Source organism: Nycticebus coucang, chromosome 3 (genome assembly GCF_027406575.1).
Source record: "Nycticebus coucang isolate mNycCou1 chromosome 3, mNycCou1.pri, whole genome shotgun sequence".
NCBI lineage: Eukaryota > Metazoa > Chordata > Mammalia > Primates > Lorisidae > Nycticebus > Nycticebus coucang.
In genome coordinates, this window is record NC_069782.1 from 155,135,720 (window position 1) to 155,162,446 (window position 26,727).

A 26,727-nucleotide genomic window follows, 5' to 3' on the forward strand; every position below is an offset into this window, starting at 1 on the left:
GTTTCTTTCCAGAAAATACTTTAATAGATTATGTATTTCACAACCTGGATATAAATTCTTTTAGTTTTCCTGAGCCTTTGTGCTTTTAATTACTATCCTAAAATGTATTGATTTCCTTTTCTTGTTCATCTAGAAGCGATCATTTGTAAGAAATAAAGGGTTTAAGAACTTCCTGGAACCTGACTGCCCTCCTTTCTTTGGAGGGCCACCTTTCCTGTGGTCAAGGTAATTGACCTGCGGCGTATATTTTAGGGGTTGGCCCTGGCCAAGGTCCTTTCAGCTTCCATCCCACATGGTGCTGGTGGCAGGATTCCGTGCCTTGGTGGCTGTTGGTAGAGGCCACTTGCCTTCCTTGCCGTAAGGGCCACTTCACTGGGTACCTGGTTTTGTTACAGTAAACAAGTGAGTCAATTGGGTGTGAGGGCGGATGGTACATGAGACAGAAGTCAGAGTTCTTTTGTAATCTCAAGGTGGTTTGTAATCTTTTCTAACTACATTCAAGGAGTAATTTTTATTTTATTTTACTTTTTTAAGAATTTGAGCCCAGTGAGTACAATGTTCTGCTTTGAATCCCGGCTTGCTGAGCTGTGCGTGCCTCTGGGTCTTGTGCCTTTGGCTTCTTCCCAGCCTGGTGAGTTTTCTTGGATCTACATCTGTGGACCCTGTGGCTGGTGGTTTGTTCTCTTTGGCCAGGAACAGCAGTTTCCTGGAGGCTCCTGGTGTGTCAGGGTGGCCTGTATGAGGGCTGTCAGCCAGTTGCCATCAGTACGTTACTGAGCGTAAAGGTTTGGAGTGATCAGATGTCGTTTGCAGAGTTCACTTGCTGGTGGATGTCTACTGGATGAGCAGGGACCACTTGAACTCCCCCTCTCTTTTTCTTTTTTTGAGACAGGGTTTGCTGTATTGCCTGGGCTAGAGTGCAGTAGCATCATCGTAGTTTACCGCACGCTCAAACTCTAGAGCTCAAGAGACCTTTTGCTCAGTCTCCTGAAAAGCTCAGGCATACCACCATGCTTAGCTAATTTTAAAAAATTTTGTGCAGAGAGGGGAGGCTTGCTGTGCTGCCCAGGACGGTCTTAATCTCCTAACCTCAAACGATCCTCCTGCCTCAAAGTCTCCAAAAGTGCTGAGATTATAGGCGTGAGCCACTGTGTCTGGCCTCTGTTTTTTTAAATAGCTTTATTAAAATATTACCCAAATACATGCAATTCACCCATTTAAATAGCATAATTCAATGGTTTTGGAATATTGCAATACTAACTTGTGGTTAAACATATATATAAAATAGATTTTCCGTCCTGCCCATTTTTTTTTTCCTTTGGTAGAGACAGAATCTCACTTTATTGTTCTTGGTAGAGTGCCGTGGGGTCACACAGCTCACACAACCTCCAACTCCTGGGCTTAGGTGATTCTCTTGCCTCAGCCTCCCAAGTAGCTGGGACTACAGGCGCCCGCCATAATGCCTCGCTATTTTTTTGTTGCAGTTTGGCTGGAGCCGGGTTTGAACTCGCCACCCTTGGTATATGGGGCTGGCACCGCCCCCTGTCCTGCCCATTTTTAAGTGTACAGTTCATTGGCAGTAAGCACATCCAGTGTTACTCATAACCTTTTTACCACCCCAGACAGTAACTTTGCACCCATTAAATGCTCTGTCCATTTCCTTTCTCTGCCTGGTAATTTCTAATCTGCTTTCTGCGTGAATTTGACTATCCTGGGAAGCTCGTATGAGTAGCATCAGACAGTGTTGTTCCTTTTGTGAACATTTTGTGGCTCATTTCACGGAGTTAACTGTCTTCAGGGTTCACCCCTGTCACGGAGGGTGTTGCGTATACTCCACTGTATACAGATCTCATATTGTGTCTAATCTGTTCATCTGTTGACGGTCACTGGGATTGGATTGTTCCCAGCCTTTGGTCGTTTGAATACCTTGCCCACTCTCTGCTGTCAGCAGTACATTAGTGCCCACCCCACGGTCAGAGTGCACAGGCACATGGGTCCGGCAGTACATTAGTGCCCACCTCATGGTCAGAGTGTACAGGCGCATGGGTCAGACACACATTGTGAAGCAGATCAGTGCAGTGAGAATGTGGTCAAATCCTGCCACCCATCCCTGGGCCCTAACTGGGGACAGGTGCAGCCTTCTCAGCTTGGCTAGAGCTGAGACAGAGGACTGCTTCCCAGCCAGGTGCATCTGGCTGAACCTCTCCTACCTGCATTGCGTTTGGGAAGGGCCCCCGGGGGCAGGGCTTGGGACGCTCCGGGGCTGTGAAGGAGTGGAAGGATGCCTACTGCGGGGTCACAGGCTCAGGGACGTGGAACCAGAGCTGAAGCTTAGCCTCTCAGGAGCCTGTGGTTCGTGCACCCAGCTATTCAGCTGGGATCAACCCCAGGCCTCCCATCCTTGGAAGTGATGTTGAGCTGCTTTGGCCCCTTTGGGCAGGTTTTGTATCCTCTCCCTCAAGGGGAACCTTGCTTCCTGCACCTGTCCCGAGGTGGGGGATGTGTGCTGGCCGTGGCTGGTGTCACCTCACCTGACCTCTGTGCTGGACCGAGGCAGGACTGGAGTTGAGTGGGAGGCAGGCCTAGCGCTGGTGTGTTCACGCAGCTGGCCAGGCATTCAGAAGCCCTTTCTGTCACCCAGCTGTCCCTCCTGCCCTGGACCTATTCCCCTTTATGACTAAGTTTTTGCCTTTGCTCCGGGAGTCTCTGGCCACCCTGCTGAATCTCGGCTTCCCCTCCTTCTCTGGGTGGTGGTGCAGGTCCTGTTGGGGCCGCTGCACCTGATCCTTCACTCCCTGCCTGGCACTCAGGTTCCTCTTTGTGCTTGTTTGCTGAGTCTTCAAAATGTTTGTTACATGAGCACCGTGAGCTCTGGGGATGAAGTTTACACCCTCAGCTTCTGCTCTCTTGCAGCCTCTCTCGGGGAGGGGGTGGGAGAGCTGCAGGACAGCCCCTAAGCCATGTAGCGCCCTTGTGGATTATAGGGAGATACCCCGTTGCGGTGTATGTGCTGCTTGGCAAGCAGAACAGGGGCTGGCTTGCAGCTCCAGCCTGCCCTTTTGGCCCCAGGCAGTGAACAACCTACCCAACTGCGCTTGGCAGTTCAGTCCTGAATGCCTAGGTGGGTGGCGGGCAGTCCATTGATGAGATCCTTTTTGCAAGCCCCCATTCCCCAGGGCATTGGTAGCTCCCCTGCTTCATTTCAGAGCAGCAAGGGCAAAACTGGGACCTGGATGGATCTCTCTGTGACGAGAGCATGGGGTATTGAATGTCCTTTTTGTGCTATAACTATAAATTCCTGTTAGACAGAAAAATGTAGGCGTTTGACTGATGCAGGAAGGACCTGGAGGGGAAAAGTGTTACAGGAGAATATTTCACCTGTGAAGGACTTTGTGACAAGGTTTGCTGTGACAGTCCTTGTGTGATATTGGATGACTCTTTGTGCGACTTTTGTGTTGACATTTATCTGCCTGGTTTTATGAGTGCTATTCAGGGAGTACCAAAGGGAGTGTAGCCAGGGAGGAAAAGCCACGTCCAGCTGCCAGCAGGCGGGGTTGTTCTTTTTTAGAATGCGGGTCCAGGTGTTACACAGACTTTTTACTGTGGTGGTTAGTAAGCTCAAATCAGAAAAATCAGGCTCCCACCTTCTAGACCTGTGACTTTGAGTAGCAACTTAACATCTTCTCTAAGTCTCAGTTTTTTCACCTGTGAGATGGAAATGATCATTTTACAAGGAGGGAATTTCTATTTTTGTGGTAATGAAATTAGCTAAATCCCATAATCCATGAGAGGTGGGCATCAGTGGCTGTTTCATGGTTAATAGGGTTAATAGCTCATATTATGATTTTTATAACTCATAGCAGTATTTGGAGGTTTGGTGGTTTTTGTTTTTGCTTTGTTTTGTTTTTGAGATAGGATCTCACACTGTTGCCCAGGCTGGAGTGCAGTGACATCATCACAGCTCACCGTAACCTCCAACTTCTTGCTTCAGCCTCTTGAATAGCTGGTACTACAGACATGTGACACCAAGTCTGGCTAGTTTTTTCTACTTTTTGTAGAGATGGGATCTTGCTGTATCGTCCAGGCTGGTCTTGAAATCCTGGCTTCCAGTGATTCTCCCACCTTGGCCTCCTAAAGTGCTGGGATTCTAGCAGTGAGCCATTGGACCTGGGACCTGATTTTAATTAGCGTTCAGTTGCAGTTTATCTGTGTCAGTTTTGTCTCCTCTGGGAAAGGTCGTGAGCTCTCTGACTGTAGGAATCCTTGTTTGGCTAATCCCCATATGCCCTGCGGCATTGGCCTGGGGGGTCAGGCGGTAAATACATGGAGTTTGTTGGACTGAACTGACCAGATGATTGGAAGTCTAGTCTGCACTCACCCGTGAGTGCCCTTAGTCCAGATATGACATGGAAAGGTGCTATCTCCTCTAGGCTGGGGTTCTGTCTGCTCTTGGGATTAATGGAATTGTTATTTCATCATGTCTCAAGAACTTTCTAGAGTAAGGGCTCTGGAGCCTGTGACATTATCCGCAATTGTCATAGCCCCTTTGAAGCCAAGGAGAGTTGGTTGTAGAGAGCCTCTGAAGCCCTTGTTGTGGAAGTGGCACTATAGTGACTCTTTGTTTGGGTGGCTGGGAGGACTGTTCTCAGAGCAAGGTCATGTGACATCCCCTGCTCTTTGCCTTGGTCTTTGTGTACAGAAATGGGGAGGCTGTTAGCCCCACTTCACAGGGCTGATTGATGGGGGGGGGTTGAATGAGGAAACATGCATGGTTAGTGGGGTTTCTGATTTTACAATAAGGACAAAATGAAGCGTGACTATGATTGTTACCATGGTGATGTGATGGTGTTGGTAATGCTGGTGGGTGCAGAGATGTTATTGTTGATGGTGGGGGTGGTGATGTTGGCATTCACAGTGGTGATTGTAGTGGTACTGTGTTATCGTTGTCAGGGGTGGTGGAGGTGGTGGTATTGTTAGTGGAGGGAGTGTTGGTAGTGGCATGATCGTGGTAGTGGTGTTGGTGATGGTAGCGGAGGTGACGGCAGCCATGGTAGTGATGTTTGTGACCGTGGTAGTGTTGGTGGTGATTGTGGTGGTACTAGGGTTGGTGATGGTGGTAGTGTTGGCTACAGAGGTTGTAGAGGTGGTGTTGGTGGTATTGTTGGTAATGGCGGTGGTAGTGGTAATGTTGGTGATATTGGTGGTGGTGGTAGCATTGTTGGTGATTGTTGGTGGTGAACTGTAGAGAGGCGTTCACTTTTTTGCTCCCGTCTGTTGAGTATCACATGGACACATGGTCGTGGGCACTTTGGGGGACGGCTTCTCTCCTGCCTCTCCTCACCTTCTGCTTTTGTCCTTACAGCTCTCTAAGAAAGAAAATAGAGTTTACAGCCCCTTGCTAAGTATTTCTACCACTGTGCAAAAGCAATTTTATTATGCGGTGCTGTATTTTTATAGTCAATTGAAATGACTATTAAAACCCAACACTGCTGATCAGGCCCACGCAGCTCTGCGGGAGAGGCCCTGCCCTGGCAAAGTGGGGCAGCTGAGTCCTGGAAAGAGGGACCTTCTGGGGGCCTGTGCCCGTTTCAGGGGCCCGTGCTTAATTTAATGCTCTGCGCTCACATCTTCAACTTTTTAACTATTTCTTCATTGTGATCAAATACACACAATATAAAATTTCCCATCTTAACCATTTGTAGGTGCACAGTTCAGCAGTGTTGAGCGTGGTCACATTAGTGGGAGACTGTCACACTGTCTGTCTCCGGAACGCGCTTCATCTTCCCGAGCAGAGACTCTGTCTACACCCAACCCTGATTCTCTCTGCTCTCTGTGCCCTGGCATCCACCATGCTACTTTCTTTATCTCTGTGAATCCAGCTTCCTGTCGGTGGAATCTCACAGGGTTTGTCTCTGTGTCTGGCCTGTTACACTCACTGTGATGTCCTCATGGTTCGTTCATGTTTAGCCGGTGTCAGGATTTCCTATAAGGCTGAGGAACATTCGTGACGTGTATATACCACTTTTTACCCATCTGTTAATAGACATTTGGGTTGTTTCTACCTTGGCTATTATAAATAATGTTGCTGTGACTCTGGTGTACAGGCATCTGTTCACGTCCCTGCTTTCCAATATTTTGGGGCACATACCCAGAAGTGCAGGGGCCCGATCACATGGTAATTGTATGTTTAACTTGAGGGGCTACCAAGCTGTCTTCCCCGCAACGTTACCATTTTACATTGCTACCATTAGGACACAAGTGTTTCAACTTCCCCAGATCCTTACCAACACTTGTTAGTCATGGGATGTATTTATTTAATAATAGTTGTCTTGAAAGTTATTATATTTTTTGAAGGAGGGCCTTTGCACTTTGATTCTGCATCAGGCCCTGAACATTACGTGGTCAGTCCTGGTGGGAACAGATGCTGCCCTGACTGGCTGGGTGCTCCGTGGAGCCCCACCCATGTTCAAGGGCAGGACGGTTTGACCAGGTGTGGGTTTACCAAGCTGCTGGGGAGGACAGAAGCTGGTGCTGTCCAGGCTTCAAGGTGGTTCCTGCCAAGATCCGAGGGAGAAGTAGCTGCCTGAGCAGTGGGCTGGCAGACAGGGTGTGGTTCTCCCAGGGACCACTGATTAACTTAGTGCCTCTCCTTGAATCTGTTTGTGCAGAGTGGCTGTGTTGGGTGCAGTTTGTGAGCAGGTGGGTGGCCCACTCTGTGAACCCTGTGACTATAGCCTGCCATCCCCATGACTCAGGGTGCTGTCCAGGGAAGGTGAATTTATCAAGCGATGAACAAAGGACAGATTTATCTTATATCCCCTGGGGACTTAGACCACATTCTGGCTGCCCCAGACAGCAGTGCCAGAAACAGTCCCTGGGTTGGACTTGCCCGCATGCCTGCTAAGAGAGATGAGAAAGACAGCCCAGGCCTGGCCCGGTCAGCACCCTGGGCTCCCTCCCTCCAGGCTGGCTTCCCTCTTGCGGTGTGGAAATGCCCTCTTCCCAGTGAGTCATCAGTATTGATTCTCTTTCCCTTGTGAGAACAAGAGGGTGTCAGGACTGCTCGTGCCTCCGGAGAGCTCATCAAGGGTTAGCACTGAGGGTGTGTGGACACACCTGAGTGGCCACCATCCTCCAGAACACAGCCCTGTCAGAACTTCTGGGAGCCTGGGGTTGCCCCAGGAGAAGGGGGCGTGTTTGGTCCTGATCTCCAGGCATCCAGGGTGCTCTGGACCTTCTCAGGCTGAGGCCACACAGCCCATGAGCATTTCCTCTCGACTTGTTCAGAAATGACTGTCCTGGTCCCACTGAGACAGTGGGAGGAGAGAGGGGCTCAGGAGGGGCAGGCAGGGGACAGCAGTGAGCCTGGCCAGATGCTCCTTGGGAGGCAGGAGGGCAGTGGGAATTTTGTTCTCCATGGGCATTGTTGCCAGAGGAAAGTAGGTCTTGGGCTTGTACTTGAACTCTTTAAAAATTTAAGCTAATGTTGATTGTTTATGAGCTAGAGGTAGCCCCAGCTGCGTACGTACCCTTCACTTGCATCACACCACACCCACCACCAGGTGCTAGCTTCCCTATTCTTGCCCCATTTCACAGAGGGGGAAACTGAGCCTTGTGGAGCTCGGGCTGCTGCCTGGGACATGGAGCAGGGATTTGGCTTGATCCCCTGTTTTGGTTCCAGAGGCTGAGTGCTCTGCTGAGAGAGAGAGAGAGAGAGAGAGAGAGAGCCGCCCTGAACAGCGAGGGGCCTGCCAGCCCTCTGGAAGCCCTGCTGGGGGTGAGAGGAGGGCTGGGGTGAGGGCTCCCCTCCCGCATCCTGTGCTGAGAAGCTTCCTTCATTAACACCCCACATGCTCTTAGCTTTATTGTTTTTCTCAAAGAGGGCTTGATTGGTTTTTAATCTTCAATTTTATTTTTTATCAAAGCAAAATAATGTAACAACTACAGAGGAGGAATTTCAGTAGACTACAAAGAAACCAAATGTTGCCTTGGTGATAAGTGGGTCCCTTGCTGTGGCTGCCTGGCCCTGCGTCCTTCCTCCCAGTTTCAGCCCCATTGGGATGCCGCCCTTCGGGCCTGGGGGTGCCGCTGGCCTGCTGGCTTGCTTGGAGATGCCTTAGCCATGGGCAACTTTGCAAAAGTACAAACATCTCTAATCAAGGCTGAAATTCCCACTGGCTGAAAATGCGCTCACAGAAAGGTTCATGCTGGAATGTTTGTTGTAGCCGTGTTAATAGCAGCTCTAGACTGGAATTAAATAACCTAAATGTCCATCAGCCGGAGAGTGGAAGAGCACATCGTGATATGTCGATATAATGGGATACTATTCAGTGACAGAAAGAGTGAGCTACTGATACAGCATCAGCCACAGAGCCCGACGGGAAGGAGGACCTATCATTCCATTTCTTTGAAATCCAACCATTCACAGTACTTACCTATGGTAAAAAAATTAGAGACTGGTGTTTCAGGAGAACCATTTCTTAGAGAGGGACACAGAAGTACTTTCTGGAACTCTTCTCCTTTTGGGTGTACACAGTGTATAGAATTATCTAAAACTGATGGAGCTGATTACCTTAGACTGTGCATTTTATTACGTCTATTAACATACACAGGGCGCCAAAAAATGTGTCTACGTTTTTAGAAAGAAAAAAACTGTCTTGAAATTGCAGTGCTCGAGTCACTTTTGACTCCTACAATTACAAGACATATGACTGTATTCAATTATAATATCTAATAATGTGTGTACTAAGAACATTTGTTATCTTGTGCCTCTGTAATTGCACAAGTCAAATGTGACTTCAGGACCGCAGTTTCAACGCTGTTACAACATGTATGCGTGTTTTGCACCCTCTGTATGTGAGCGTGTACGTGCAAATGTATGTGAGTCTATTTATGTATGTTCTGATTCCTAATACGGTTCCTATCACTTAACTATTTTCTGTAGTGAGAGATATCAGATACTCAGGAATGTTGCTGCTTTTGCTTGGTGGTTTTAAACTCATGGGGTTTGTTGGGCTTCAGAAGCCTACCACGTGCAGAGCAGGGAAGTCGCGGTTTATGGTGATGGACGCAAGACTCTGTGTTTGGCATTTTGGCATCACTTGTGTCTCCCCGTCTGTGAGAAGCTGACCATGGTATGATGAGGGTGTCTTGACTTACAGGACAAGAGGGTAGGGAGGAACCTGCTTGAAAACTCGGGCAGGTTTCCTTTAGAAGGCAGAGTTGTTGGGGGCACCTGAGTGTTACCAGCGTGGAGTCTGTGCCGCAGGGCTCTGGGGGACGTCTTCCTGACTTCGTGGTTCCAGGACCTCTGGGGAGGCCTCTTCATCCCCAGGTTGGTGTTGGTCAGCTCTTGTGTTTCCCCCGCTCAGACCTCTTTGCAGGTAGGGTCACTGCTGAGTGACCACGCACAGGGGACTCCTTTGGGGCTGCCGGGTGGATCCTCGGTCAGAGCCACATGTGACCTGTCAGTCCTTGCTGCCTCTTGGAGCTCCTTGAGGGTGTGTGGTTTGCTAGTGAGGAGATGGCGTGCAGGTATGGGGGGACAGTTGGCACCATGTGTTCAAATGAAATGAAGTGGCCTGCACGTCTGGCTCCAGGGTGGTGTCTCCAAGGCACGCCTGTCTGGGTTGACTGTTGGAAGTCACCTCTGCTCACTACAACCTCTGTCTTGTCTTTAATGCGGAATAAATGTAAACAAAACTGCAGTGTTTCCGGTGGGTTTAGGATTAGATAACAGTTTCGCCACCTGGATTCTCACATGAATTTGTTACATTATTCACGTGGTGAGCATTTGGGTTCCCCAGGAGCCAGGCTGGGGAGAAGATATGGGTTAGGCGTGGAAGGAGCTGGGCACAGAGGGGCCGAAGGGTCCCCAGCCTGCACTGTTTTTGCAGAGCTGTTTGTGGACTGGGAAGCCAGCGGGGGCCCTTCTTCACAGCTGCACCTGAGAAATGTCTGCTGGGCCCCTGTTGTGTGAGAGGAACAGCCCGCAGGGAGCAGAGAGCAGGCAGTCTGACCGTCCTAGGTGGCCAGCAGGGAAGAGTTTCATCCTGAGGTGATGGTGACCTGGAGGGCCGAGCCAGGCGGAGGTCAGCTGTGGACTAAGGCCTGAGGTGGGAGGCCGCGTGGGGCTCCTGTTTTGCAAAATGCTGAAGGCTTTTCCCAGCTTGCCTGGTGGCTTTATTCGTGAATTTTATGTCCATCTCTATGTATTAATGTTTAGGTACTGCTGTGCAGAGTCTGCCAGGAGGATAAACAAATTAACATTCTGTAATGCTTCCTTTGTCCTTACCTTTCCTTATCAGTCACCACTTGGTATTAGATTTAATGATTTAACAGGTGAAAAGGAGCAGAGAAGGCGTGGTGGCCTCTGTTCCTCAGGACAGATCATTTGAGACTTTAGGAGTCAGGGGCTGTAGCAAAGTAACTTTATCACAAGCATCACAAATAAATGGTTTTAAGCCCAATTTTTCTATCTCCTCTTCCTCTTCTTCCCTTTTCAGTGTGTCCTGCTGAGTGGAGACCTGGTGGTCCTTTGTTTGTGAGGTGCTGTCACTGAGCCCTTCGGTGGAATCTGTTTGGTTAGCAGGTTGGGGTGAGACAGGCCCCATCAGGTTGACTGCAGAGAAAGTGCCACAGCCGCACCTCAAACACTGGCCAGGCTTTCTGGCTGCCTCCTGGCTCCTGTTGGAATCTCACTGGGGCTGGTCATGGAGTCCCCTGAGTCTCATGCCCCACATGGTCAGCAGGGCCACTCTGCATGAGCTGCTTCAGGCTGGCCAGTCACTGGCTCTTCTGGGCGAGGTCCCTGTAAAACCCGCATCACCCGCGGGGTCACTGCTGCACTGTTATGCTAGCCTGTATATTTTCCCAAAATGCAATAGACTTTCCACCTTGCAGATGGACGATTAAGGCGATTAAATCTTTCCCCCATCTTGTCTTTACCTTTTTCTGCTGTTGAGCAAAATTCAATGCAAAAATAGATCATATCAGGTTAGCTAAGCTTTTACTTGTGGGTAGATTCGCAAAGACTGTGGATAAGGACGTCAGTGGTTTTGTATCCTAGAACTGATTTTATGGAAGAAGAAAATGTAGAAAAGTGGAATCTTACTTTTTCTGATGGAAAAAGGAAGAAAGTAAAGCTGTAGCCTAGAATACTTCCCGAGAAACCTGCGTTTTGCGGCACCATGACCTTTTGGATTAGACAGAAAAGAGATAGTGGCCGGCGAGTTGTGGATAAGGCATACAGTGATATTTTATTCTGAAGGAAGATATTAAAATGTCTTTGAATTGTGTCTATCAGTTCAATTAGAATGTGAGAAAAGGCTCTTTTGTATATGTCTTTTCACACTCTTATCTTCGCCATCCCTTCCACCTGTTTCCAACCAAAAGGCAAAAAGAAACATTGAATAACGAACTGCAGTCCCTCTGCCCTGCCAGGCCCAGCTCTATTTCTGTAATTATGTAGATGAGTTCCTCAATTCTAATATTCAAACACTGCATGAAATACTGCCCCGGGGGATTTTATTGGCAGAGAAACAATCTCTCTTTTCTTGAGAAAGAAAGATAAAAAACCCCAAAGGAGTAAAGTGGTGACTTTGAAAGAGGCATCCTTTTTAGAAATGTGGGGTGTTGGAGCAGTTGCACGTGTGGAAATGCATCTGGGGGTGTTCTCTGACCTTGAGCTCTTTCCCCCTACTTTGTCCTTGTGTCCCCTCCTTGTTTGAACTTGATGCGTTACCCTGGGTACGGGAGGCTGCTCCACTCACCGGGGGTTTGCAGGTGGGGCCCCTGGACGTTTCCAAGTTCACAGTGAAGGGAGATGCTCCGTCTGTTGGGAGCTTCCCTCATTTGCCCCACAAACCTTCCCTTAGATTTGTTGCATCTTTTTTTCTTTGTGGTAAAATACACATGATGTAAAATTGATTATCGTGGCCATTTTATAGCGTGCAGTTTGATGTCATTAAACACATTCGCGTTATTGGGCCCCGAGCACCACCACCTATCGCCAGAGCTCTTTTCTGCTTCCCCAGTGACGCTCTGTACCCATGAAACAAGAACTCCCATTACCCTCCCCCCATCCCTGGGAGCCAACCTTTCTGCTCTCTGTCTCTGAATTTGACTACTGAAGGAGCCTCGTGTAGGTGTAATCATGCAGTATGCAACCATTTGACTGTCAGATATCAGGTATAAGGGATTAGTGTCCACTATACATAAAGAATATGTGTCTGTCACTCGGCGTGTCTTTAAGGTTCATCCACATTGGGACGTGTGTCAAAATTTCCTTTCTTTCGGGCGGTGCCTATGGCTCAGTGAGTAGGGTGCCGGCCCCATATACCGAGGGTGGCGGGTTCAAACCCAGCCCCGGCCAAACTGCAATAAAAAAAAAAAATTTCCTTTCTTTCAAGGCTGAGGAACATTGTATATACCTGATACATTTTGTAATATGCATAGCATGTCTTTTTTTTTTTGAGACAGAGTCTTACTTTGTCACCCTTGGTAGAGTGCTGTGGTCATAGCTCACAGCAACCTCAAACTCTTGGGCTCAAGTGATCCTCTTGTCTCCGTTTTTCATGTTTAGTAGAGATGGGGTTTCATTCTTGCTGAGGCTGGTCTTGAACTCATGAGCTCAAGCGATCCACCTGCCTCGGCCTCCCAGGGTGCTGGGATTACAGGCATGAGCTGCTGAGCCCTGCTATTTTTAGATATGGGGTCTCACTCTAGCTCCAGCTGGTCTTGAACCTATGAGCTCAGGTGATCCACCCGCCTCGGCCTCCCAGAGTGCTGAGATTACAGGCATGAGCCACCGCGCCCAGCTGGCATGTCTTGTCTTGTTTATTCACGGATCTTGTTTCTACTCTTTGGCTTTTGTGAGTCGTGTTGCTGTGAACATGGGTTTACAAATATCTGAGGTCCCACTTTCAGGTCTGGGTATGTACTGGGAAGTGGACTTGCTGGATCACAGGTAATCTGCGCATTCCTGCCAGTAACATACGGGGTTCCAATTTTTCACATTCTTGCTAAGACTTGTTATCTTCTGGGTTTTTTTTTGGGGGGGTGTCGGGAGAGAGGGCCAGATAATAGCAATCTGAATGGGTGTGAAGAGATATCTCACTGTGGTTCTGATTTGAATGGGAGTGCTCAGCATGGTTTTAAGTGTTCATTTGCCATTTGTATATCTTCTTTGGAGACATGTCTTTTCAAGTCCATTGTCTATTTTTTAATCTGTTTCCTTGTTGAGTTGCAGGAATTCTTTATATGTAGTGGATACCAATCCCTTATATCTGATATCTGATAAGGGATTGGTATCCAGTACACACATTCTCTTCAATTTTGTGGGTTGCCTTTTTCCTCTGTTAATAATAACCTTAGATGCAAAAAAGTTTAGTTTGTTTTCTTTCGTTGCCTCTACTTTTGGCATCACATCCAAATCCAGTGTCATGGAGTATTCCTTATATGCTTTCTTCTGAGTTTTATAGTTTTTAGTTCTTACTTTTGGGTCTTTCATTCATTCTGAATTAATTATTATGAAGGATTTGAGAGATCAACTATATATTTTTTTGTAAGTGGTTATCAGTTTTCCTAATACCATTTGTTGGAAAGACTGTCCTTGCCCCACTGAATGGTCTTGGAACCCTTGTTGAAATCATTTGATCTTATTTATTTATTTATTTTTTGAGACAGAGCCTCAAGCTGTCGCCCCTGGGTAGAGTGCTGTGACATCACCGCTCCTAGCAACCTCCAACTCCTGGGCTCAAGCGATTCTCTTGCCTCAGCCTCCCAAGTAGCTGGGACCACAGGCACCTGCCACAACGCCTGGCTATTTTTTGGTTGCAGCTGTCATTGGTGTTTGGCGGGCCCGGGCCGTAGGTGCTGAGCCCATTTGATCTTATTATGAGGTCTATCCCTTGGCTGTCCATTCCATTCCATTGGTCTGTGTATTTTTCCTCATGCAGCGCCACCCTCTTTTGATTACTATGACTTGTAGCAGGTGTGGAAACCAGGCCTTTACCTGTATACTTGCTTTTCTAGATTGTCCTGGCTATTTTAGGACCCTGGAGATGGACCTTTCTATTTCTGTAAAAAAACGTCCTTGGGACTTTGATGGGAATCATGTTGACTGTGTAGGTCCTTTGGATGGCATTGACATCTTAATAACATCAAGTCTCCCACTCCGTGAACACGGAAGTCTCTTAGTTTGTATGTTTTAATTTCTCTCACCAACATTTTGTTAAAGTTTTCAGTGTACAAGTCTTTTGGTTCTTTAAGTTTTTTTTAGGTGTTTTATTATTTTTATTTTATCTTTAAAAAATACTAGCAGCAACACTCTTATTAGCACCATTAGAATTAGGCTCTAAGAATCTCCTCCCTCCCTCCTTCCTTCCCTCTTCCTCCCATTCATCCAGCCGACCATCCACCCATTATTAGAAGGCCTGCTGTATATCAGGTGTTGTTAGAAGCATGCCAAAAATTAGATGCAGGTTTTTATCCTTGAGATGCTCCCTGGTAAGCAGAAGAAACCCAAGTGATGAAGTGAGTGCAGTTTGACACAGCAAGTGCTGTGATTCAGAATAGTTCTGGGAGGCTCTAACACTGCCTAAGGCATTTGCTCCCTCCCCCAAAGATGTGGGAGGATTGGGCTGAGGTCACATAGAAGCTGATAATGGCGTGGTTGCCAGTCTCATTTTGAGGACAGAGTCTAGGAAACCCAGCCCCCAGCTCCAAATGGGTGCCCTCTGTCCTTTTTTTGTGTTCATGGCACCAAATTCCCACTAGCAGTACTAGCAGTCAGGTGCTGAGCTGTTCACCGCAATGTTGTTGCCAGTGTGGTATCTAGCGGGCTGATCTCTGCCCCAGGGTCACGTTGAAAGGACCTGTGCATGGTTACAAGGTCTGACAGTGAGGTTCTCGAACTCAACCTGGAAAAAAGTGTCCCATGCGTCATTGCTGAGTGTCATCTTCAAAGTGCTTCCTTTGGGAAGCTGTGCAGTGACAATAGCACTAGTCTACCCTTCAGAGCAATTTTAGAATTCTTTGTCTGGCATGGCCATCAGAGCTGTCGTTGCACAAGGTCTGACAATTAAGTTTATGAACTCATCCTAGAAAAAGTGCTTCGTACTTCATTGCTGAATATCCCCACTCTGGTCACCAGGTAGCTGAGGATCGTACTTGAATATCCCCACTCTGGTCACCAGGTAGCTGAGGATCGTACTTGAAAGGTGACCATAATAATATTCAGCAATGATGTATGTGGAACATTTCCAGGATGAGTTCTCCAATTTAATTGTCCAGCATCATATTATGTTCCACTTCTCTGTACATGGTATGTCCTGAATGGCACAGTGTGTGAAAGGGCTGTTCCCTAGGGACCAGGCTGGGGGCTAACTTTGCTATCTGGGGCTACATCTGGCTGAACTCTGACCCCAGCACTGGCTTCATACGGTCCAGAGCAGGGATGGATACAGGCAGGTGTGATGCTGAGAGTAGGGTGCCTGCGTGGACCAGGCAGTCATGTAGGGTTTGTGCAGCTCAAGGGCAGGCGGATGGACCTTTAGGAAGAAGCCCGGTGAGGGCCAGGCAGGGCCCTGGCCTCCCAACTCTGAGGAGATGTGTACTGTTGAGTATCTTTTTTAATTGAAGGCAGGACAAGGGGAATGAAATCACAAATAGAGCAATTAATTTTTACAAATTGACTTTTTAAAAGAATTGTTTAACTTTTAAGTTGCTACTTGAAGTCCTGAAGCCACGTTTCAAGGGTAAGTGGGGTGGAGAGAGACCAAGCTGTGCTCATTTCAAGGAGTGTGTGGCTGAGCTCGTGAGGTGGGTGCTGATGGCAGGTTGTCTCCTTAGATTGAAAGGACCCGAAGCAGAGCCAGGAAAGCTAATAGCGTGCTGCTTTTTCTTCCTGATTAAGTCTCAGGCTCCTGGATCTTTCTGTGAGGGGCAGGAATGTTTTGAAGAAGAACGCAGGATGCAGATTTTGCTTTCACTCTTGTGTAGACTGCATGAGGGGGAGTGCTTGGGGATCTGGTTAAATTCAGTGAATTTTTATTGCATGCCTGCAAGTCCTGGTGTTAGCTATTGTGGGGAATCCAATGATTAATAAATGTTTGCTTCCCTCAAGGAGTTTGTGATCTAGCGGGAGAGAGACACACGGATGAGGGGCTCTGCAAGGTTGTGGGGGTGGCACAGAGCTCATAGGAAAGTTCAGCAGCAAGCAATTAATTCAGGTATACGTGTAACTTGGTTTTGGTAGAGGGAGGAAGAATGCAGATAGCACCTGAGAAGGATGTGTAATTAAGGGCGGGCCTTGCAGGCAAGTGGGGTGGTCAGAAGTGGAGGGAGGTGAGACATTCCACTGGGCAGGACCAGCTTTGTGGCAGGTGTGGGAGGGAAGGTGGAGCCGGAGGAGGGTGAGTGGGCCGAGACGGGATGGAAAGGTAGGTTGAAGTAAGATCCCGCAGGGCTGTGACTGCTGAGCCAGAGATTTGCTGTCCTTCAGAAAGGCCCAGAAATGGTTCAGTGTTTGGAGGGAGAAGAAGACAGCTCTGGTGGAGAGAAGAAGAGAGAGTTTATACATCTCACTGGAGGTGGAGAAGGCTCAGGCCGGGCATTGCAGGTGTAAAAGGAAGACAGGGCTGAGGGAGGAGTATCACATACAGTCCCCCATTCCAAGGGAGGCTGCTGCGCTCTTCCCAAGATGTGAACAAGACGTGATGACCGTATTCTGTGGTGGGCGCCAGATCCCTCCAGCTCAGAAAAATGAAGAGGAAAGACTGAGTGACTAGCAGAAAGGTTGCCATCTCTGTACCGTGTCAAGCCAAGACGGCACCAGATGCCATTTGTCATTCATAAAGAAGATACTGCCTCTCATTCGCTAAAAAGGGGCAGCTTTGAAAGGTCAATTGGCGGCGCCCATTGCTCAGTGGGTAGGGCACTGGCCACATACACCCAGGCTGGCAGGTTTGAACCTGGCCTGGGCCTGCTAAACAACAATGACAACAACAACAACAAAAATATCTGGGCATTGTGGTGGGTGCCTGTAATCCCAGCTACTTGGGAGGCTGAGGCAAGAGAATCGCTCAAGTCCAAGAGTTTGAGGTTGCTGTGAGCTGTGACACCATGGCACTTTATTCTGGGCTACAGCTTGAGACTCTGTCTCATAAAAAAGAAAGGTCAAATTATCAGATAAAGAATAGTCATTTACATTACATACTCCCTGGTTTATTTTAACAAGTTGCCTTCATCATCTGTTTTTTTCTCATACCACTCAAGAACTGGGTATGAGAAATCACAGCCAGGGACGCGGCTGGGTCGGGCGCCTGCAGTGGCGATTCCTGCTCCAGCTGCCGAGAGAGTGACTAAATTCACAGCACTTTTAAATTGTTTTTCACAGATCTGCTTGTATTTGTTTCCTACTGTTGTCTTAACAAATCACCACAAACTTGGGGGCTTAAAACAACCCTAAGTTATTACCTCCCAATTCTGGACATCCCAACTCCTACAATTGAGGTCCCAGCAGCGCTGTGCTCCCGCTGGAGGCTGTAGAGGAGAACCTACTTCTTTGCCTTTTCAGTTTGTAGAGGCCCCTACATTCCTTGGTTTGCCCCCCTCCTCCCTTTTCTCTTAGAGACGGAGCCCTGCTGTGTTGCCCAGGCTGGAGTGCAGTGGCGTGATCACAGCTCCTTGCAGCCTCAAACTGCTGCACTTAAGCGATCCTCCCGCAGCCTCTCAAATAGCTGACACTAGACATGTGCCACCAAACCTGGATAATTTTTAAAATTTTTTGTAGATATGGGGTCTTGAGGTGCTGCTCAGGCTAGTCTCAAGCTCCTGGTCTCCAGCACTCCACCTGCCTCGCCCCCCCACCCCCACCACAGTGCAGAGGTGATAGGTGTGAGCCGCTGCACCTGGCCCGCATCTGGCCTGCTCCCTTGTCTGGGTCACCTTGACTTCATCTCTTCCTTGACTCTGACTCTTCCTCTTACAAGGACCCTGGTGATGACATTGGGCCCACCCAGAAAATCCAGCAAGATCCTGAACTTAATCACACTTGCGGTATCCCCTCTGGGCACGTGTGGTGCATGCTCACGGGGTCTGGGGTTTCGGATGTGGGTGTCTTTGAGGGCCTTTATTCTTTCTGCTGTACTTAACCCCCTCTCTCCTCCTCCCTATTCAAATACTCTTACATAGTTGAGTCTTTTAATTATATGTGGGATGGTTCAGTCATTAATCCTCAAACTAGAACAAACACTGCGTAGCTGGGGTTGTGGTCTTGACTCTGATTTGGGGCCACCTGCATAACCTCCTGGTGCTCCTTTTTCCTTTATGAAATTATGAGTATTTGGCTCCTCTCATGGTTAAATTTGAAGTTTCTGTATCCATATATGTATGAGATTTATATCACTGCTTTTCAGCATCTATTACAGGGATTTGGGATTTTAAAGGTAAGACATTAGGGAAAGAATAACATTCACATGCTTTACAGATTCACATGCGCCTAATGTATTTACACTTGATGTGCTCATTTTATTTCATTTTTATTATTTTTGACCATTTTTTTTTTTGCATCTGTAGCAGAATAGGCATGCTGGCAAGGATGCTGTTAAGATCTGTGATAAGTGGATTGATGGTTCTTACTGGCTTAGGATATGGTGAGGCTGGATAGGGGAAGTTCAGCATATGTGCTGGGCATCCTTTACCTGAGGCAGTTATTTCTTGTTGAAGATTGACTATAAAACGACAAACTTAATCACTACTAATAATCATGTTTGTCAGTTGAGGCCGCTTATGGTTTATGAACTTCAGGGAAAGTACCTGAGAGAATAGAGTTTGCAACATGGGTTTGGCTTTTGTTACTATAAAAATTTTGCCTGGGAGCGTGCTTGCTTTGGCTTTTTAAAAAGAACTCTGATAGTAATAGTCTATCAGACTTTTATTGTGGTTAAAAAAATATAACCACAATAAAAGCCTTTGACATTAACTGAGTGTTCAAGGCAGGCCCTGTTGGACCAGATCTGGCAGGCACATCATCTCCTTTAAGACGTGAAAGACACACACAATTCTATGAGGGTGGTATCAGTATCCTTATTTTAAGATTGAAAAATAGAAGAGAGAAAGGTAGGTCACTTGCTGAAGGGCACTCGGGTCCGCAGGAGTACAGGCATTGTTCTGTCCACTTTGGTTATTTCTGGAGACTATAAACACCAACACCATGGCGTTTGTGTGGACCTGAAATTCTAGACTTGGCAGCCTGAGATGCAGGCAACTTGGGTTTTTAAATCCTTTGTACCACTAAGCACCGTCCTGTCCTTGGAGGTGGGCTTGAAACAATGAAAGTGTGCAATCTCTGCTCTCTGATGGTCTTTCCTTTGGTAGGGGACATCTTAAATACACACATCTGAAAAAGATAGGCTCCTAGAGAAGAAAACAAAAGGGGATCCGGTGTGGTGTTCATGATGTTTGGGGGAGCAGAGTTGAAGGAGCAAACGTGTTGGGCCTAGCTTCCTTGACAAGGGGCATCCAGTGGCCATGCTCAGGTGGCGAGGGAGGGTAAGTTGGTACCCACAGGTGTAAGGAAGGACCTAGGGAAGGGGGCGTGTGGTTGGGAGGTGTGGTGCAGTGTGGTCAGAGGGTCCAGGTGGGGGGGGGGGCCCACTGTGCTTCCCGGAGGAATTTGCTCATGATGTGGTGAAGGCAAATTTTAGAAATGTGATACCACCATAAAGGTGACACTAAGCATAGCCTAGTCTGGCTGGCCTGTTAGGATGGATAAATGAGAAATTTGATCAGGAATTTTGACGATAAGTTTTACATTGACTGTCGCATCCTTTTCAGTTGAGTCCGTTGTGTAGGAGGAACACCACTGTATATGTGTACAGATATATATGTGTGTTTTAAATTGAGAGTGGGCTAGTTGAATACTTTCTGGGAATTAAAGTAAAATCTTTTTCCCTGTGAAAGTTGCCTTTACTCCATACTGCTTGAGCAGAAGTGTGGTTTGAATGTAATGGTGTGACTTTTTAGGTGGTTATCTAGGAGCAATATGACCCTTTTGCCAAAGAGGAATAACTTTAGTTGAGGAGACACTCAGGATTTCAGACGTTTCTTGGATATTATTGTCAGTTTTTTTTAAATTTATTTATTTTTATTGTTAAATCATAGCTGTGTACATTAGTGCAATCAAGGGGTACAATGTGCGGGTTTCATATACAATCTGGAATATTCTCATCAAACTGTTCAACGTAGCCTTCATGGCATTTTCTTAGTTACTGTATGTAGGCATTTGTATTCTGCATTTAGTAAGTTTTGCCTGTACCCATTGTAAGATGCACCGTAGATGTGGCCCCACCCATTACCCTCCCTCCGCCAAAACCTCCCCCCTCCCTTCCCCTTCCTTGGCCCTTTAGTTGGATATTATTGTCAGTTTTAAAGATTTCTTTACACTGAATGTATTTTGTCTGCTATGATTATAATATCACCTATTGGCTAAAATTAAACATTGTTATATGATAAAACAATATTTTTTATTCACTTGGTTTCCATAAACTATTCAATCCATCTGCAAAATAAAGATAATCTATTATTGGTAGAAATAAATAATAGTATATGAAGTTACAAAGTGCTGTTCGCAGTGGCCTCAATTTTCTTCTGATTATAAACATTTGCTATATGGAGTATTATTGAGGCATAAGAAGGAATGAAGTTCTGATACCTGGTCGTGGATTGACCTTGAGAACATTATGCTGAGTGACAGAAGTGGGACAGAAAAGGGCAGACACTACAGTATGATCGCACACTTCCGTGACGTCCCGAGAGCAGTCAGATTCACTGGGAGAGACTAGATTACCAAGGGTTAGGGAGTTACTGCTTAATGAGGACGAGGTTTCTTTTTTTTTTTTTTTTTTGTAGAGATAAGAGTTTCACTTAATGGCCCTTGGTAGAGTGCCGTGGCGTCACACAGCTCACAGCAACCTCCAACTCCTGGGCCTAGGCGATTCTCCTGCCTCAGCCTCCCGAGTAGCTGGGACTACAGGCGCCCGCCACAACGCCTGGCTATTTTGAACCTGCCACCCTCCGTATATGGGGCCGGCGCCCTACTCACTCTGCCACAGGTGCCGCCCAGGACGAGGTTTCTTTTTGGAGTGAAGAAAAGGTTTTGGATATGGGGTGATGGTTATACAACATTGTGAATATAGGCAATGCCACTGAAGGGTGTGCTTAATAATGGTTAAAATGGAAAATTTTACATTACATGTATTTCACCCCAATAAACAAAGTCACTTACGGGTAGGTATGAATTTCCACTGAAACTATTGGCCCTTTATATTTGTCTCTGAAAGAAAAGGCTACTCTTGTGGGTATCAGAGACAATGATCTAGGCAGAGACTATGTTTCAATACTAAAAAACCAAAGAACCTTAAATGAAGAAAAAACAACCCTGCGCAGTCCCTTCTACCTGGACTAATGTATGTTCCTTCCTTCCCATCACAGCCTTTTACAACTACGATGCCAGGAGCGCAGATGAGCTCTCTTTACAAATAGGAGACACGGTGCACCTCTTGGAGAGTTACGAAGGTGCGTACACACGTCGGGGTCTCTGGGGCACGGCATGTTATCCTGTTACAGAAACATAAGCAATCGGGTTTTGTACTCATGATCAGTTTTTTTTGGCAGAAAGATGACTTTTCAGGTGAGAGTAATGAAGCTGTGTATTCTTTAAGTAATGTTTTATTAAGATCAACTTAAAAGCAAAAGTTCCCATTTTTAGCATCTTCAAGAAGGCTCATTAACTCCTTACTTTGCAAGTGTATGTAAACCTTGACTGTTAATAACTGACCACTTGCTAATAATTACGTTTAGTGTAGTTTATTGTTTTATTCGATATGAATTGTGAGTTCTTTTAAATGCCCTCAGATTTGTTAGCAGCATGTCTCAGAGGAACCGTAATTTCACCTTTCTTTTTTAAAAAAAATCTGTAATTCCCATTTTCTTAGGGAAGAGCAGACATCTGTCACAGTTATAGGGGATGCAGTCCAGTGAAGCAATCAGTATAATTATCCAATAAATGAACTGTTGGGAGCAGTGGTTTTCCAGTTTTTCAGACAATTGGTGTTCATTTTTTGTGTTTCGCACGTACTTTGAAGCCATCTTTTGTTCTGTGCTGGTTATTGTTGCACAGAAGGGAAGCAGTGATGGGCTGATTTTTTTAAAAGATTGCTCAGATTTTTGTAAGATTGTGTTTTTGTGTTGTTGGCTTAATTTCCTGCTTGAAGGGGTGTTTCCCGTATAGCATATGAATAAAAACCTCTGAATAGAATGGATAATTTCTGTAGCAAATCTGCTTTTAGATTAGGTTTAACAAAAGCCTTCCAAGTGGGAGGTGGGGCTAGAGGATGAAGTCATAGACATCTCACGGTCATCAACAAATCAAACTTTCAACTTGGTCCTTGAATCTACTTTGCAAGGAGTGAAGCAGTGGCCAGCTATGGTATCCCTCGAAGACCTGTCCAAAGACCTATCCAAGAAGCACAAACCTGTTATAATACCCATATTTGCAGCCTTTAATTGCCCATCTGATGTATATGGACTTAGAATTCCATTCCATTTGCACTTTTTACCCTAAAGAAGTCCTATCTGGAAAAAAAATATCAGCTTTCATGGCCTGTGCCTGGACGCCAGTGTAACTGCAGAACTAGCCCCTGTCCCTGAGTGAGTGAGCAGCTGTGATATTCTGTTTGTTTTTAGTTTACAAGCTGACAGCTGGGTTTCTTATCTCCTTTCAGTACACATTGCCAGTGGCCTAGAGGAAACAGAGAGAAATTAAGCAGGGGTAGAGGGTCAAGCCTCTCATCCCAGACGCTTTTCTGATCTGAAGGGAAATGTCTTATATCTTTTATTTTTGCCACCGGTCAGTTGAAGTTGAAATCCTGCTTAATAAACATTGGGCACTGATGTCATTCATGACTGGTTAACAATTTCCTGGGGAGCTAGGATATGTGGAGACTGTGATTCCTTGTTCAGAAGAAGAATGTACTCTTTGAACGGTGGAATCCTTAAGCGCATCAGTAGTCCTTGTAATACTTTTAACTTCAAAAAAAATTGATGGTAGTCATTTGACTTTATGGCTGACGTATGATAAGGGGACTATAATGAATGTTCATTTTTTTGACTAGTCAGGCTCCTGAGATTCTGATTAAAATATTTCAGTCCTTTGCAAAGACTCTTTAACATAAAATGAATTCCCTTTCCTTGACAACTACCTTTCTGGTTTTAATCAGAGTCTGATCCGAGAAATGAATTTGGGGATGTCATTTTTGACTTTGGGAAACTTGGTGACTTTATTATCATTAAAGGAAAGTAGAGGAATGTACTTCCATCTGTTTTCCTGCTTCCTCTTCTGTTTAAATTTTATGATTTATTTAGAGACTGGCATTTTTTTTTCTTTTTTCTTTTTTTTTTGTAGAGACAGAGTCTCACGTTATGGCCTTCGGTAGAGTGCCGTGGCCTCACACAGCTCACAGCAACCTCCAACTCCTGGGCTGAAGCGATTCTCTTGCCTCAGCCTCCCGAGTAGCTGGGACCACAGGCGCCCGCCACAACGCCCAGCTATTTTTTGGTTTGCAGTTCAGCCGGGGCCGGGTTTGAACCCGCCACCCTCGGTATATGGGGCCGGCGCCTTACCGACTGAGCCACAGGCGCCGCCCAAGACTGGCATTTTCTTTCCTTTCTCCCTTCCCTCTCTTTCCTACAAGAAGATTTTTCTGTTTGTTAATTTTCTTTCTCTATGTGATCCTTTTCAGGATGTAAACGAGCTTGCTCTAGAGGATATAATTTCTAGGTGATCAATCTTTTTTTTAAGGTTCAAAGAACAAATTTACCTTCAAGCAGTGGTTAATTTCCCTTTCTTGGGCTCATGAAGACTTAGAGAAGAAAGGAAAGGAACTTTCCAGGTGACTGTGTGGACGGGAGGAGTCCGTGCCTTTAAGCAGCGTCCAGGGTCAGCTAGACAGGAGTGGCAGGGCCACATCCTAGACGTTTGTTAAGTGACAAATGTTGGCTAAAGGTTTGTTCAGTTCCAGGGACCAGATCCTGAGGCGTTGCACAAAGATTCAGAAATTAACCTTTTGATTCAGCCACAACACTTGAACTTAATTTATTCAAATTTTTGAAAGTGATAATGATATGTAGTATTTTCTTCCAAAATGACTTGTCAGCCATTTTGCTGTGCTGGACTATGTCCTCCTTGAGTTTGGGGCCTGCGTTTTGGGTGGATATCTCTTCTTTGGAGCTGGTTTGTGGACCAAGTGGGGACCACTCGCAAGCCCTGCCAGGGAGAGTTCAATTCTACTGGCTGAGAGTCTTCCTGCCTCCAAACCATGCCTCTGCCCCCCCCACCCCCCAGAGCGTTCTCTGACTCCCTTGTGCAAATCCGTTGCTAGATGTCCTTTCCTCCTCACGCTAAGCTCTCCCTCACGCAGCTCGATTTGTGGGTTGACCCCTGGTTGCCTCAGGGTCCTTCTACTCTATGAGCTCACAGAGGGTTTCCGTATTCCTGCTGCTCGGGCAGTCTTTGGCACATAATGTGTGGGCTCAGTTAGTTGATGGAATAACACAACAAATCCTGGGGAGGAAAACCATAGATTTTTGCTTTGTTTAGGAAGGACAGACAGGAAGGAAAGAAACATCTGTTAACATCTATGTAAAACTCAAGACTCCCTGCCTTTTACTCACTCCCTACTCCCTGTAGAAAATACTTTTGCCGGGTCTGAAGGGGACTCGCTTGTTTGCCTGTGTCCCTATTTGGTGTGTGTGTGTGTGTGTGTGTGTGTGTGTTTGTTTGATAATAGTTTCACTTTGTCATCCTCAGTAGAGTGCTGTGGCGCCATAGCTCACAGCAACCTCAAACTCTTGCGCTCAAGCAATTCTCTTGCCTCAGCCTCCCACCAGACTACAGGTGTCCAACATAAGGCCCAGCTAGTTTTTTTTTTTTTTTTTGTAGAGACAGAGTCTCACTTTATGGCCCTCAGTAGAGTGCCATGGCCTCACACAGCTCACAGCAACCCCCAACTCCTGGGCTCAAGCGATTCTCTTGCCTCAGCCTCCCGAGTAGCTGGGACCACAGGCGCCCGCCACAATGCCCGGCCATTTCTTGGTTGCAGTTTGGCCGGGGCCGGGTCTGAACCCGCCACCCTCGGTATATGGGGCCGGCGCCCCACCGACTGAGCCACAGGCGCCGCCCGGCCCAGCTCGTTTTTAAGAGACGGGGTCTTGCTCTTGCTCAGGCTGATCTCGAACTCGTGAGCTCAGGCAATCCACCCACTCAGCCTCCCAAGTGCTGGGATTATAGGCGTGAGCCACCACCTGGTGTGCATATATGTTTAATGTATGTAAGTGGCTGCAGCTCATCCTGTCTCCTGCTGTTCTCTTAGGGCTCTGTTGGAAGGTGGGCGTCTGTGGTCTGTGTCTTCTTAGACCATCGTGGCCCTTGCTGATTCACACGTGTGTCTGCGTGGACGTGGACTGGCCCCCCTTCCTGCCGTCCGAGATCTTGCTACCGTGAGCATCCTAGGTCCTTCCTGCTGTGCATGGGTACATGGGTATTGCTGGGCCGTGTTCCCAGGAGTCTGGGGTAGGGGGCACGCAGGCTGTGGATGAGCAAGTCAGGGCCGCAGTCTGTGCTGCGCCTGCAGAACTGGGGCTGCCACGCCCGCGGCCTTCTGGTATCTGCCAGTCTCCCTGTGTAGCCACACTGTGTTTTCAGTTTTCTTTTCTCTGATGTTTATTGTTAGGCATCTCTTTGTATGTTAAGTCTTTCAGTTTTTTCTGTACATTGTTCACAAACTTTGTTCATTTTCTTACTTGATTGCTGTCTTTTTTTTGTCCTTTGCAGTATTTTTTTGTATATTCTTAGGATGTTAGTTAATCCTTTGTCAGTTTCAGAAAAAGGGCGTATTAATGCTGAAAATGCAGGAAGGATATCATAATAGGATGAAAAACAGTTCTTCAAATTGAGTAAACATCACTTTTGAATAACTCATTACACGGCCTTTTCTCTTTCAATTTTGTAGTCTGTGAACACTGTCACAGATGGGCACTGATTCTGGGCTGGCTTATTGAAACCACTGACCTAGAGAATAAGGCTATCGGGAGATAAAATCCTTCAAGCGTGTGGCTGAAATTTAGACATTTTGTATCTCTGAGCCCCCAATCAATCTCTTTAGTTTCTATGTCAAGAAAGTGAAGTGGCTTCAGTTGGCCAATCCTGGGTCTTCGCTAATCCTTAACAAAGGTCTCGGCAGTTTCTATCTCCTTTTCTGGATATTTAGAAAATATCTGTTTGATAATCCCTTGAGGATTTCTCTCATTTTGACACCATCATTTTCTGGTTCCCAATTATCCTCTTCAACCCTGGTTGGTAAGACCTACTTTTTGAGGGGTGGTGGTCGATTGCCACAGCCTCAGCCTGTTTTCAGCCCCGTCTGAGCTTACTCTCTAATCTCACAAACTTGGTTCCTGGGGATTGACTTTTTCGTAGTGTAGAAAACCTCAATATTTGGTTATTATGTGGGAATTTACATTGTTCCTGTGTTCTCTCTGTAAAAGGGGCCCTTTTGTACCTGCGTAACAGACTTGGGATTTGCCTCTGAGCTTTTGGTTTGATTTCTAGAAGCAAGGTAGTGAGCGGTGACTTCTGGGTGTGGGATGAAAATGTCCCCCGATGTC

General features: G+C 46.7%; 1 protein-coding gene across 3 annotated transcripts in view; it reads left to right on the forward strand.

Moving 5' to 3' along the window:
• DOCK1 (dedicator of cytokinesis 1) overlaps window positions 1-26,727 on the forward strand; it is a 510,373-nt gene that overhangs the window by 29,478 nt on the left and 454,168 nt on the right. For all 3 annotated transcript variants that reach the window (XM_053584228.1, XM_053584229.1, XM_053584230.1), the window contains exon 2: window positions 21,496-21,579. In XM_053584228.1, coding sequence (XP_053440203.1) covers window positions 21,496-21,579 — 84 coding nt within the window. The remainder of the gene's footprint in view (window positions 1-21,495; window positions 21,580-26,727) is intronic.